The sequence below is a fragment of the Papilio machaon genome, chromosome 22 (assembly GCF_912999745.1).
Source record: "Papilio machaon chromosome 22, ilPapMach1.1, whole genome shotgun sequence".
Classification (NCBI taxonomy): Eukaryota; Metazoa; Arthropoda; class Insecta; order Lepidoptera; family Papilionidae; genus Papilio; species Papilio machaon.
The window spans coordinates 4195102-4209248 of NC_060007.1; the positions used below are offsets into that span (position 1 = coordinate 4195102).

At 34.0% G+C, this 14147-nt stretch overlaps 2 protein-coding genes across 2 annotated transcripts; one reads left to right on the plus strand and one right to left on the minus strand.

Annotated features, from left to right (window-relative positions):
* The first annotated feature begins 2055 nt into the window (after positions 1 to 2055).
* LOC123722265 lies at positions 2056 to 4223 on the plus strand. Its single transcript, XM_045683542.1, has one exon. It carries the CDS (start codon positions 2605 to 2607, stop codon positions 4105 to 4107), a length of 1503 nt encoding a protein of 500 aa, XP_045539498.1. The 5' UTR covers positions 2056 to 2604; the 3' UTR covers positions 4108 to 4223.
* Positions 4224 to 4928: 705 nt separating this feature from the next.
* LOC106720839 (beta-1,4-glucuronyltransferase 1) lies at positions 4929 to 8246 on the minus strand. The gene is made up of 4 exons (XM_014515637.2): positions 6864 to 8246; positions 6590 to 6710; positions 5702 to 5827; positions 4929 to 5195 (listed from the first exon to the last, which is right to left on the minus strand). The coding sequence occupies exons 1-4, from the start codon at positions 7964 to 7966 to the stop codon at positions 4998 to 5000; spliced, it is 1548 nt and encodes a 515-aa protein (XP_014371123.2). The 5' UTR covers positions 7967 to 8246; the 3' UTR covers positions 4929 to 4997.
* Positions 8247 to 14147: the final 5901 nt, after the last annotated feature.

The window sequence follows — 14147 nt, forward strand, 5'->3', positions numbered from 1 at the left end:
AAGTCACCAGAAGATAGGAACTCAATAGTAGCAACATTGAAATTATGTAAAAATTGTTTGAGATCAGATCATGTTGCTGAGAACTGCAAGCTTCCAGGTTCTTGTCGATCTTGTAAAAAACGTCATAATTCACTTTTACATATTATTAAAGAATGTGAAAATTCTAGTGACAGCGTTCCGCCTACTCAATCGGTAGTAATGTCCGTCTTGTCTTCTACTGAAGTGTTGTTGTGTACAGCCAAGGTTTTAGTATCTAATCCCATAACTAAAAAATCTATTACAGTGCGAGCCTTACTTGACTGCGGGAGTCAGTCTTCTTTTATAACCGAATCGGTCCAACAGAAATTAAGTTTGACTCCTCAGCCTTCAAACGTTAATATACTTGGTATTGGTAATGCTCAAGTCAACCTAAATACGAAAAGATGCATTTTACAATTACAATCTAATAATAGTTCTTTCAACGTAACAATGAGTTGTTTAGTTTTGCCTGTAATATCCAGCAATTTGCCAAAGATATCTTTTGATTACAAAGACATAAATTTACCTAAGCTTGAATTAGCGGATCCTAGTTTTAACGAACCATCTCCTATTGATATGCTCATTGGCGCTGACCTATTCTGGGACCTGATAGGCTCAGAGCAGCGCTGTCTAGGGGACCAAATTAAAACCCCTAATCTTCGTAGCTCTAAACTTGGTTGGCTTGTTGCTGGTCCCCTACCTAATTTATCTAAAAATTCTATTCCAAATAATTTATCAATATGTAACTTCTGTCTAAAGGATGATAATTTTCCTAATAATTTCTCTATAGATCAACATGAAAATTGTAATTTCGAGAAGGCTTTGTCAAAATTTTGGGAATTAGAAAGTGTTCCCCACAATAAGCCCCTAACACAAGAGGAAAAACTATGTGAACAGCATTTCCTTTCCACTACTACGCGTTTAAGTGACGGTCGGTTTTGCGTCAGTTTACCGCTCCGTGATGATCGAGACTGTTTAGGTGATTCTTATCAACTAGCCAAAAAAAGGTTTTTAAATTTAGAAGCGCGGTTTAAAAGGCAACCAGAGCTTAAAAAAGCCTATGCCGATTTCATATGCGAGTATGCTGAGCTTGGTCACTTAAATGAATCTAAAGTACCTAAACCTATTAATTCATTTTTTCTTCCCCATCATCCTGTAATCAGAGAAAAGAGCGAGTCAACTAAATTACGTGTCGTGTTCGATGCGTCGGCTCGTTCTACATCAGGTTTGTCAGTAAATGACTTACAAATGATAGGGCCTACAATACAAGATTCACTTTTCAATATTTTAATTCGCTTTCGACAGTATAAATACATCATATCGGGCGATATAGAGAAAATGTATCGTCAGGTTAGCTTAAGAGAATCAGATCGTGACCTACAACTTATTCTTTGGCGGGAAAACGAAAATGACCCTTTACGTACTTTACGTTTAAATACGGTGACATACGGTTTTTCCAGTGCGAGTTTTTTAAGTACTAGATGCATCTGGCAGTTGGGCGAGGAATGTGACGACGATAAAATAAAAAATATAATACAACAGGATTTTTACTGTGACGATTTGCTTACAGGCTCTGACTCCATCGCGGAGCTTCGTCACATTCAGCGCGCTGTGTCAGGTGAACTGAAAAAAGGTTGTTTTAATTTAAGAAAATACCGGTCTAACGTTCCCGAGTTGTTTATTTCCGATTCGATAAATCCAGAAGAAGGTAACTTAATTATCAGCAATTCTACAAGCACTCTGGGCATCGGTTGGTCTCCTTCTTCAGATCAATTAAATTTTCAAGTCAATTTTTCCCCGCCTGAGAACATTACTAAAAGATCGATCTTATCTACTACATTTAAAATATTTGACCCTCTTGGATTGCTATCCCTATGTACAATAAAATCAAAAATTCTTATTCAAAAACTATGGTTTCTGAAAATAGGCTGGGATGACGAGATCCCTCAAGATATTCTTTCTACTTGGCTTAAATTTTCTAATCAACTGCACTGTATTTCATCTCTCAAAGTACCTAGACCAGTTTTAATTCAAAATTCTAAAGTAGTTGAAATACATTGTTTTTGCGATGCTTCTCAGCAAGCCTACGGCGCCTGTATTTATATTAAATCTATTGACGCAAATAATAAAGTTCAAGTTAATTTGATAACCGCCAAGGCACGAGTTTCCCCCTTAAAGGCGACTACAATTCCAAGATTAGAATTATGTGCTGCGTTACTCGGAGCACAACTTAGCATTTCAGTTACTAAGGCCTTGCGTCGTCCTATAGATCGACATATATACTGGACCGACTCCAGCGTGGTCTTAGGCTGGTTAAGGTCACCTAATAAAACTAAAACTTTCGTTGCCAACAGAGTTGCTGCTATAGGAGAACTTACTCAATTGTCTCAATGGCGTCACGTTCCTACCAATGAAAATCCCGCTGATCTCGCGTCTCGAGGTGTAGATCCACGAAATGTAGAAAGCTGTCATCTTTGGTGGCATGGCCCTTCCTTTCTTTTGCAACCCGATTATTTATGGCCTCAAGAAATTTCACCTGTTTTCGAATTGCCAGAGTTGAAAACTGTTTCTACTTTATCAGCGGAAATGATAACGACGTCTCCTGTGGTAGATTTTAAAAGATTTTCTAAATTTCGTACCTTACAACGAACTTATGCAAGAGTTATTAGATTTTTACACAACTGTCGTAATCCTAAAAATAAACTAACTGGCTGTCTGCACGTGGATGAACTTAATAAATCCCTACAGTTTATTATCAGTCAAGCTCAGAATGAATCCTTTTCTAATGAAATTAGTCGGTTAAAGTCAAAAAAATCTCTTTCAACGAAGTCATCTCTCTCTTCCTTAAATCCCTTTCTCGACGCAGATGCACTTCTTCGAGCAGGAGGTAGAATCGATTCTTCCGCCTATTCTTACGACAAACGACATCCTATTATTTTAAAATTTGATCATCTATTGACAAAACTTTTATTTCAAAATGAACACGAGCGTCTTTTACACGCTGGACCCCAACAAGTTCTAGCTTCAATTAGAGACCGCTATTGGCCTCTTGGTGGCCGTAACTTAGCAAGAAAGGTAGCTCGTAACTGTCTAGTTTGTCGTCGTTTTAAAGGTACGACGATGAGTAACATAATGGGCGATATGCCTAACGAAAGAGTAGAGCCAGGTTTTCCATTTCATACCGTTGGTACTGATTTCGCTGGACCGTTCTTGATCAGTGATCGAAAGGGCCGCGGATGTAAAATAACTAAATGTTATTTGTGTATTTTTATATGCTTTCGTTACAAATGCGTTCACTTGGAAGCCGTAAGCGAATTAAGTAAAGATGCTTTTATTTTAACACTAAAACGATTTATAGCTCGCAGAGGTTTACCTAAACTAATTTACTGTGACAACGGTAGGAATTTCGTTGCCGCGTCTAAAGAAATTTCATCTTTTTTACAGTCAAATATTGATGCTATTTGTGATTATGCAGCTCTTCGAGGTATCGATTTTAAATTTTCACCTGCTTACGCTCCTCACTTCAACGGTTTAGCCGAGGCTGGAGTAAAATCCGCTAAATTTCATATTCGTAGGGTCTTAGGAAATAGTCATTTAACCTTTGAGGAGCTAACTTCTTTGTTTGCTCAAGTCGAGGCCATCCTAAACAGCCGACCCTTGTGTCCCCTCAGTCCCTCGCCTAATGATTTCCAACCTCTCACCCCGGCACACTTTTTGATTGGCAGGCCGCTTACATCACTACCGTCACCGAGCTTCCTTGACTGCAACACCAATCGACTCGACAGGTTTCAATACCTAGAGCAGATAAGACAACATTTCTGGAAACGTTGGGCTAACGAATACATCGCGGAATTGCAACAACGTTCAAAGTGGCGTACTCAATCAAGACACTTGAAGATCGACGATCTTGTCCTTGTAAAGGAGGACAATACACCTCCATTATGTTGGCGCCTCGGTCGAGTCAACAGGTTGTATCCTGGCCCTGATGATGTCCCTCGTGTCGCTGACGTCGTGACTTCTCATGGAACCGTTCGAAGAGCACTCAATCGCCTATGCCTTCTTCCCTCCCCGGAAGAAGACCTATCTTGAAGGATGTCTCCTTCAAGGCCCCGGAGGATGTCTGCGCCAAACTTCACGCACCTGGCGGAGCGGCGCGGGAACGTCATTCAATTACTCATTCTTGCCATTCTACTCATTCTATTCATTCTATTCATTCTATTCATACCTTTCATTCTCGCACTCACGCGCTAACATGTAACACTAATCTAACTTTCAATAAAATCGCATCTAACCTAATTGCAAGCGGTTTTTTATTTCTTGTTCTGTACTGAACAATTCTAAATAATTGAAAGTAACGTTCGAAATTAATTGCTATTAACTTTTTTTATTTCAAGTAGTCTTTAGTAAATTCAAGTAAAATGTGCCAGTAAAATTACGATAATGGAAGCTCCTGAAAACTAAAGTAAAACAAATTACTAAGTTAAACATCTTTTATTTGACAATATAACTGTGACAAAGAACATTAAATTTATTTTAGCTTGTGACATCCGCTTAACAATATCTAGTTTAAAAATCAACTAATCTAAATGTACTATAAAACTTTATATTTTTTATTAAAAACTTTAAGGACAGATTATTTCAGCTTTAAGACTATGTAATACTTAAAGTATTTTTAAACCAGTTGATAACCGTCGTCTCCCACTGCCGAAACACTCGTATATAAAGTATTGTTGTCTGTTTTTTCCAGAGTGAGACTTTTTGTTATGAGTGTTTCATCAATGAAAACCAACATTAACAAAGCAATCACAGTTGTAATTTATTCACTTACATAATACGCAAACACAAAAATGAGAAAAAATATTAAAAACAATAAATAATTAAGTAATAATCTAATAATAAAGTCGGCTCCATACATTCAGTTTTAAGTGAACAGTTTCAGAAAGTGTCGAGTTGATTGAAGAAAGAAAAATGTGTTTTTGTTAACAGCCCCACATAACTCTACATTGAGGTCTATCAGGATACTTCTGTTTGAGTTTTCCGATGATATTCAAGTATTTTTGATTGTTCAATCTCTCTGCATTACTGTGATGGACCATTGTCTTCATGACCGCAGCATGGCTGAGGAAGCCACCATCTAAGACCACCATTCGGTACTCTTGCAGGCACAATTCCAACATCTATTTAAAAAAAAAACAACATATTAACGTCAAAAATAAAATAATGTAAACAGGAAACAAATAAGAAATAAATAAAATAGCAGACAACACATCAGATAGTAGAACGCTCAATTTAAGATAAGAGACGTAGGGGTACTGACTGTTGCCCGCGACTCTGTTCGCGCGGAATTAAAAAAAACTTAATAAGTATCCTATGTTATCTTTTAGACTATGTTTTAAATCTGTTCCAAAATTCATCAAGATCTTTTTAGCTTTTTCGGAGATACTTTCTAACAAACATCCATACATCCATCTAAACTTTTGCATAGTATCAGTAAGATAAGTAACCTTATGTTTTCACTGTCAAAACACGTCTACGAAAATATTTTGTACTATCGTTAACATCGTCCCTGATAAAAATATGTCTTTGTAGTCTTGTTTTGGCAGTTGAACCCCACGTTTAGCCTACTGTACATTGTGCGTAAGCGTTTTGTGTACTGTACCTTCACAGTTGTTTATGAACTTACCTGTGTCATTTTGTCTTGCCTTCCCTCCCATGAGAGAGTTTCACTGTACCAAGGTTCTCTTTGCGTGCCGAAATATAAAGGTTCCCATCTATGGTAAGGGTACTCACGACGAGCTATCAACATCGGCTATAGGAACATATCACAAAATGATCGTGAATGCTGTGTGTTTTTAATTTGCCTTCGCAAATTTTAGAGAATTAGAATTAAAAAAAAGGTTTAAATTGAGGTGTCGAGGTAAAGCTCGCTACACATTTTCAATTGTAATAGCGCAGCTTTTACTGAACAATCCGATTGACCAGATAAATTAATTGTTCAAATTGAAACAGTTAAAACTGAAGTTATGTAACTTAACAATCGCATCATCTCAATTTAAATCACTTTGTGAATTCATTCGATGCAATTTGCCGATACAATTTGGCAAAACATATCACAAACAGACGGCGTTCACGAACCTTCGCCGACTTAAGAATTAATCAGTAGTAGGGGTAGAAAATATTCATTATAGTTATGTACACAGACTTTGATGTACGTGACTGAATTCTTACAGTGTGGTTACGATTACCAAGGGAACATCGTGGGACTATTTGGTCTCCGACATTTCGTGAGTGTACAATCCTAGCTAGGTTTAAGGTATAGGACGTTTGTTTACAATCTACGGACATATATGATGTGAATACGTAAATAAATACGTAATGATTACTTGTCAACACTACCTATGTATATTTCAATACATTGTGTGTTTATGAATATAATCGCTCAAGATTAAATTAACAAATTATTTATTAAAAGCCGCAAATTTGTCACGATATTATTTTTGATTTTTCTTGCACTAAAAGTATTAGTTATAATGTAAAACTGTGCGTATTCTATATGTATAAAAACACAAACCTCTACACCACTAGGAGACCGTCTTAATAACCAGGATTGCAGTCCAGGAAAGCGTTGGCAATGCGAGCAGACTCGCTGATGGAAATAAAACGCTCTGTTAGCAGTCACCAAACGAACCAACCTGTTAAAATATTAATTACGATAAGTTACAAGTTTCAATCGAATAATTAAAATGACGATGAAACGATCAAGTAATAAAAGCATATTTAAAATTTTAAACGATTTTGAAAGCATAACAATCAGCTTATGGAATTTTTATATGCAGTCCACTTACGATTGTTTGTCTCTTGGAATCATTTCACCTTTTTCGACCTCAAATAAGGGGACGACGAATATCGTTTTAGCGAATATGCAACCTTCATCACGCTTCTTATCTCCCATTAGTTTTCTTACCATTTTGAGGAATTTCTGAGCTAAACCGTCGCTGGGTACCATCTCTATATCTGATACTAGGAAATAATTAGACATAGATGCATTCCTTGCACTGTTTCTACCAACATTTATCGGATAAATTATACGATTCTCTTTTCTAAATGTTGGTATATCATAATCTGGTCCGGAACAATCGTCAAATTTCAAATTCGGTGCCGTATTCTTTTTCAATGACATTCTTTTCATCATCCTTGCTATCTTATTTTTTCTAACCCACTGTATATATTGTGCTCGTGTTTTGTTATTCAGTTTCCTATAGTTGTCTAGTTTATTTCTTAATATTTGTTCTGTAGTTATATTCGCTGTTGTTGTTGGTGTTTCCGTGGTTAGAGAAGCTAAGATTTCTCTTTGCGATCTCATTATTGGTGGATGATTTTGATGATAAAATAAATGAAGTGATACTTTCGCCATACCAGGATAACAGTGGCAAAGTTGTGACATAATCTGCATTGTTATATCTAAATCGTAATTAGGCACGAATACAGATAGACTGATAGGTCCTTCCCAATATCTAGCAATCTCTACTACATGGTAAAGAAATTCAGGTGTGGCATGCGTTGAGTATGTTACAGTATTATACTTTGTCTGATTAGCAAATGTGGTTCCTTTAATAGCATTATATATAACTCTATACGGACCTTTTGCACCGATTTCTGGTGAATTGTGTATCTTTAAACTGTTCCATTTTAATTCTTTAGGTAGTCCATATTGAAAATGGCAGTAACTAAAGTTTTTGTTGGGTTGTTTGTTTTTTAAAAAAGATCCCGGTCTGTATTCAAAGTCACCTACTTGGGAAGGAATACGCCGTTGTTGCTTGTGTTTGTAGCCGTATAAATGGAATATTGTTGTAAGCATTAAAATAAATATTATAATGAGTAAAATTGTCGAATGTCTTCGTGTCAACCGATACGAATATGACCCGCATATCCGCAAGCATTTCGTCATGTTTATTTTTCATTTTATTTATATATTATACTTTGAAATGTTCAGCAAACAATCAGTAATATAGTCTTTTAAGAAATTGTAGGAAATATTAATTTTATAGTTCAATATTACGTTTTCATTGGTCAAATTATCGTGCCATAATAACCTACTTTACACTGAGATACTTTCAATCAAGGTTAACTTGAAGCACTGTTTTGTTTTTCACTTGTTTCACATCATTTTTTACACCACTTCTCACTGTAATATTATTAGAAATCACTTTAATATTGTTCTGTTCATTATCGACATGAATTATTTTTAAAAACCATTTAGTATGACATAAAATAAAAAGATTCCTAAATATTTACTTTTGCAGACACATTTTCCATTTGACAGGAGTTGCGCGCGCCGCCTGGCGGCCGGTAACGGTACTATAAAATCAATACCAGCGCTACAGGCTACAGCGGGAAAACTTGAGCCCTCTGATTTATGATATTGGCGATTCAGATTCCATTTTATTAGTATGTTCATGTTCAGATTATTTATCATATAAATTATGATCACAAAATAAAAATAATAACCATATTAGGTTTTACTGAATGTACTTTTAAATTGAAAACTTTATTTAAACAATTTGCTGCTATTCAGATTACAATTAAATAAAACTTACTTATACTTATATATTTATTTAATTAACATAAAAAGAAGTAAATCAGTGATAAGTTAAAGTAATTAAAAATCCTAAAGTGAATATTTTGTACGGAAATCACGTAACTGAGTGACAGACCACACGAACTCAATTTAAACTTTCTTTTTCGCTTCATCGCTAACTGCTGAGGGAAGAGTAATTAAATATAGTAAACTGTTACAACTTTACACTGTAAATAATGAAACATATAGAATATAATTATTAGACCCACAAGATAACTTACGTGTGGGATAAAATTTTAAATATTTATTATAAGATGTTTGAAAGATTGTTTCAAATTGATTTTTTTTAATATATTCGTAAACATTTTTAGGTAGAAATAAAATAAAAAATAGTTTCAGTATTCAAGAAAGGAAACATTTCTGAACATTTCTTTTTAAGTTCTACACTAAATTAACAAAGAGGTAAGATTATTGATTGTGTGTATTGAATAGGCTCCGTAACTACTGAATATATTTGAAAATTTCTTTCACTGTTGTGAAGCTACACTAGCTCCGGGTGACATAGCCTATATTTATTACAAGATTTTATTTGAATTCCGCACTACGTCGCGGGCAACTGCAAGTATTATATAAAAGTAAAAGTTAACCTTTTACTAATATATTGCATGAAATTTATTTTAGCTAAGCTACAGCTAGATTAAGGTAATTTAGGAGTCAAGTAAATACCGGATATAGCAATTAGACAATGAACTACCGCTTCATTAAATTGCCTGAAAAAATTAGGTTAAGACGCGAATCCGTTTTACAATCTTTAAGTTTGATAGGTAACTTCACGTAAGTTACCTTACCACCGGAAGTTAATAATTTCAGACTATCAACACGCTAGCTCACTCAGAAGACTTTTGGTAACTTTAGTTTTTCATAGTAAAGCATGCGAAAGGACGTATTTAATATGTTTAAAAATAAAGTTAAATTTGTTAAACCACTCTATAAGAAAACGAGACAAGATAGAGATGAAGGTAAAATATTGGCTATAAATTTTGATAGTTCAATAGATCTATGTGGCGATGCTATTTATGTCAATAGAAATGTGGTTACAAAAAGTGATTTAAATTTATCAAATAATAATAAATTAAGTTATAATAAAAGTGGTGTTACATTGCCTGGTGAATGTGAACCTTATGATACATGTCTAAGATTCGATAATATAAATAATAAAAATAATACCAAACATACTTCGTACGAAGACAATTTTTCCAAAGCAGACAAACAAAAGCGTAGATATAGTAAAATGTCTGATATAGAAAGTGAACGTAATATAGGTGGTAGTAAACAAATGAAAGATGGTAAACAAATAGTTTTACATAAGGTAATAATTAATTTTTTTGGACCTTTTATTTTTTATTATATATAAAGTGTGATATATATTTGATCAAGGTTTCGGATGCGTGGCTAAGAGTTTATCCAGCTCCAAAGAAAATAGATGAAGGTCTCTGCTCTATAGTAATTAGATGTGTGTTTTGTCAACTTGGATTGACCGCTGTTCTCGTTATATGGAATGTTATTTGGGTGTTTATTATACATTCCTTCGAAGGTAAGAATATATCAGATTTTTATAATAAAGCTTAAAGAAAACCTATTTCTATTCTAAAATTTATTTATTATACAAAAAATCTTGTTTATTTACTTGAAGATACATTCGACAGTTGTTACTGATCATAATTCTTATGTTAGGTCCGCAAGAAGTTAAAGTATCGTTAGATTTTGAAAAAGAACAAAATCAGCTTGTTATTGATCTGGCAACCGAATTGAGGCAGGTGAGAAAATATTTACTTTCATTTATCATAATATTAGTTGTATATAAGACATTTAATGTCCACATTTGAACTATTATTCACAGATGTCTTCGATTGGGATCATAAAAAAATCTATTCTGAATTCTGTACATTTCATTACATCTTACTCCTTTTTTTTTTTTACAAAAATTTTGGTATACATTTTATATTCCCCGCATTCCGCGACTAGCGCGATTTTTGCAACTTTTTCTATCTTTCTTATTTAAAGTGTTCTTTTTAAATTAGGAATTCCTTTAAACCAGACTGACTGGTTAACTGAGTAATTATGTTATAGTTTTTCTTTTATGTTGTTTACTGTTCTTATATTTAAGTGTTCATTGAAAATCGGCGCTGTTGTACACGCCGCAGCACATGTCGAATAAACACCTTTTCCTTTGAATAAATGAATTTCTTTCTTTCTTTCTAAACTCGTCTACCAATTGTTACGTTAAAAGTAAATACACATTGCATTGAATTTAATCATTTGAATGAACCGCGCTGGGAGTTCTTGTAAGAAAAATATGTCTCGTACCAATTTGCACATCTCATGAAAACGAAATTTGAATATTCACCAGAGGATTCCTTATCTTTGAGATTCCGCGCGCCGTCGACTCGAGAAATATTTCTTGCAGTATAATATTCTTTTAGATTACATCAAAAAAATATTATTGAATAAATGTTGGAAAGTAAATATTGCAAGTTAATACACTTTATTCTTTCAAAGTTTAGTTTAATTAATATAAACCAAGTTCACACTTTAACTATTTGATTAACATTATATTAGTTATCAAACAATTATTGGACTTGTTAATCGACCAACTATATCCCCCTTTCCAACTATTCCAATATTCCAACATTCCAAAGTTCCACTACTCGACCCTTTTCTATAACAACACGTGATATAACATGACGTGACGTAAACGTATGATATATACACGTAAATGTAGACGTATAAGTAAGTCAATGTCAAAAAATGTTTCAGATAACACCTTTGTCATCAAAATGGCGTGAAGCAATTGAACAAAGAATCAACGATGCTAGACAATTGACGATGCTCGCCGTAGGAAATGGTGCTAAATTGCAACCGGGATTATTTTGGGATTTGCCCGGGACATTTTTATTCTCAATCTACGTAATGACTGCTTTAGGTGAAATATAGTAATGATCAGTATTTTTACATAGTTACTGGTACCTAGTAAGTTGCCATTACTAGTACTTCAGAAAGGAAAAGTTTCAGCCATAAACCTCCTTTAATTTTTGTACTAACTTGTGTATTTTTTAATATTATTTCCATAGGGTTTGGAGCACCTGTACCACATACAACTTGGGGTAGGATGTCAGCTTTGATTTATGCGATTATTGCTGTTCCCACGCATATTTATCTCAGTAAGTTAACAATAATAAACTATTAATTGCGATATCTTATCAAGAATATTGAAAAGTTAAATTATTTCAGTGTGGAATGCAAGTTCTTTTATAGTCGTCTCAATGGAACAATGCACTCTACATTTTGAGAAGAAATATTGCATGTCAAAAAGTAATAAAATTGATAAACCAACAGTAGAGACTACAAAAGGTATCTCTAAAATTCTAGTCCTGATTTTAAATCAAATTTACCGTGAATTTCTGAGACTAAAATCCCTGTTTAAAACATATTGTTATCTCAACGACGATATGTTTTATACAGATTGATTTCAGAAACCAACTGTTACTCATATTATTATTTTTTCATTTCTTATAATTAAAGTGAATATAATATTTCAGAAAGTTCTAGTACGACTAATAAATCAAATATAGTAGAAAAACCGATCTGCCGTAAATTTGTAAGTATGTATTTAATTTTGCATATTCATAAATGATTTAGAGCGTCGGTGGCTCAGGGGTTAAGCACTTGACTTGCAATCTACAGGTCCTGGGTTCGAATCCCGCCATGTACCAATGTGTTTTTCGATTTTTGATTGAAATATTTATCCGACGTTCTTACGGTGAAGGAAAACATCGTGATGCAACCTGCACATATCTGAGAAAAAATTCAATGATATGTGTGAAGTCAACCAACCCGCACTTGGCCAGCGTGGTTGACTATAGCCTAAACACCCCTAAGTTGGGGTAGGCTCCGAGCCCCTCGGTGGGGACGTATAGTGAGCTGATGATGATGATGATGATGATAAATGATTTATTTGTTTGATTATTCGGCGATTGAAACTATGTTATTAATGAATCATTGCTACGTGTTTGTACAATTATAGTTGAAGTATAATACCAAAAGCAAAGCTGCAATGAAACAAGACTTTAATATTCTAGTTGGGGCGATGCCAATTTCGTTGGTTCAAGCGAGCATATTTAACGTCCGAAAACTAGTTATTAGATTCCTATTTTTAGAATAAATTATAATTGATTAGTCATTCAAAGGAGTTTAGTCAATTTACTAATCCGGAACGGGTACTTAGCTGGCCTAAAAATCAGTTTAATTTATTGCTAACGTTGTTTACTGAAACAGACTCTTAGCGTAGAGTAGGTACGAGAGTGCGGCAGATAATTTAATTAAAGTTATTGCATGTCTCCGAAGGCCTCGAGCGTATCCTAAGCTAAGGGTGACTGGGCCTTAGTACACTGCTCTGGTGCGGATTGGTTGACTTCACTTTTTAATTGTTTCGCAGTTTATGTAATTTATAATCTTGTTAATATTATAAATGAGGATGTTTATATGGATGGATGGATGTTTGTTTGATTGTATAGCATATGTAGAGCATAGTTTGGAAGAACACATAGGCTAATTTTTTTTTTAATCCCTACGGATGAAGTCGTGGGCGACAGCTATTTATTAATAATTGAATTTTATTTATCTTTACAGTGTCTTTTAGTACTCTTTTGTTTGGATCACTGTATTTCGATATCTTTGGCGTTGTATTATACGTTAGGAGTTATTGTTTTCGGCGTTCTAAGAGACAGGACGCCATTAGAAACTGCCATGTTTCCACTAGAGTTCACAACAACAGGAGGTTTGGAAAATGTAAGCATTATGAAGAAATATTTAAATTTATTTTTATGTCCGCTTTAGTATACGTTATTATTTTATAGTATAGTTACTTATAAAGTTATCGACATAATTAACTGCTCTGTAAAAATTTAAATACTTGTTAATTTTTATATCGGTTCTTTAAATTAAGTATACATTCATATTTTATTCAATAAAATTTTAGTTTATACACTTATAACATAAAGAGGAAAGATTTGATTGTCTGTTGGATGCAGACAGCATTGAATAGGCACGGAAACTAAGAAGAATTAATAATCTAAGCTAAATTTTTCATAAAAAAATCTCTGTTTTAAGAATTTCAGGGAAACATCAAGATCTAGGGAAAAACAACAGAAAGCTTTATCTATGGTTATTTTTTAAAATAGCTATACACAAAGCTTATTCTCTAAATGGTTTCCTGATTTTTTTTAAATTAATTCACGAAAAAGTTAGCATAGCTCAAAAATGTATTTAAAAGTTTAATATTAGTTAAAAATTCTTTTTTTTTAAATACTTAAAGTGAATTGACGGGTATTGTTATACTTACGTATTTCAGGTTAACTCTCACATACGAATGTTATACGGTTTCTATGTAGAAGGTGCGATGTGCTTACTCGCGTGTGCTCTGGCGAACATACGACGCTTCAGTAGCAGTCCGGTGTCCAGCTTGTTGGAGACGTACAGACTGTTCCATAAC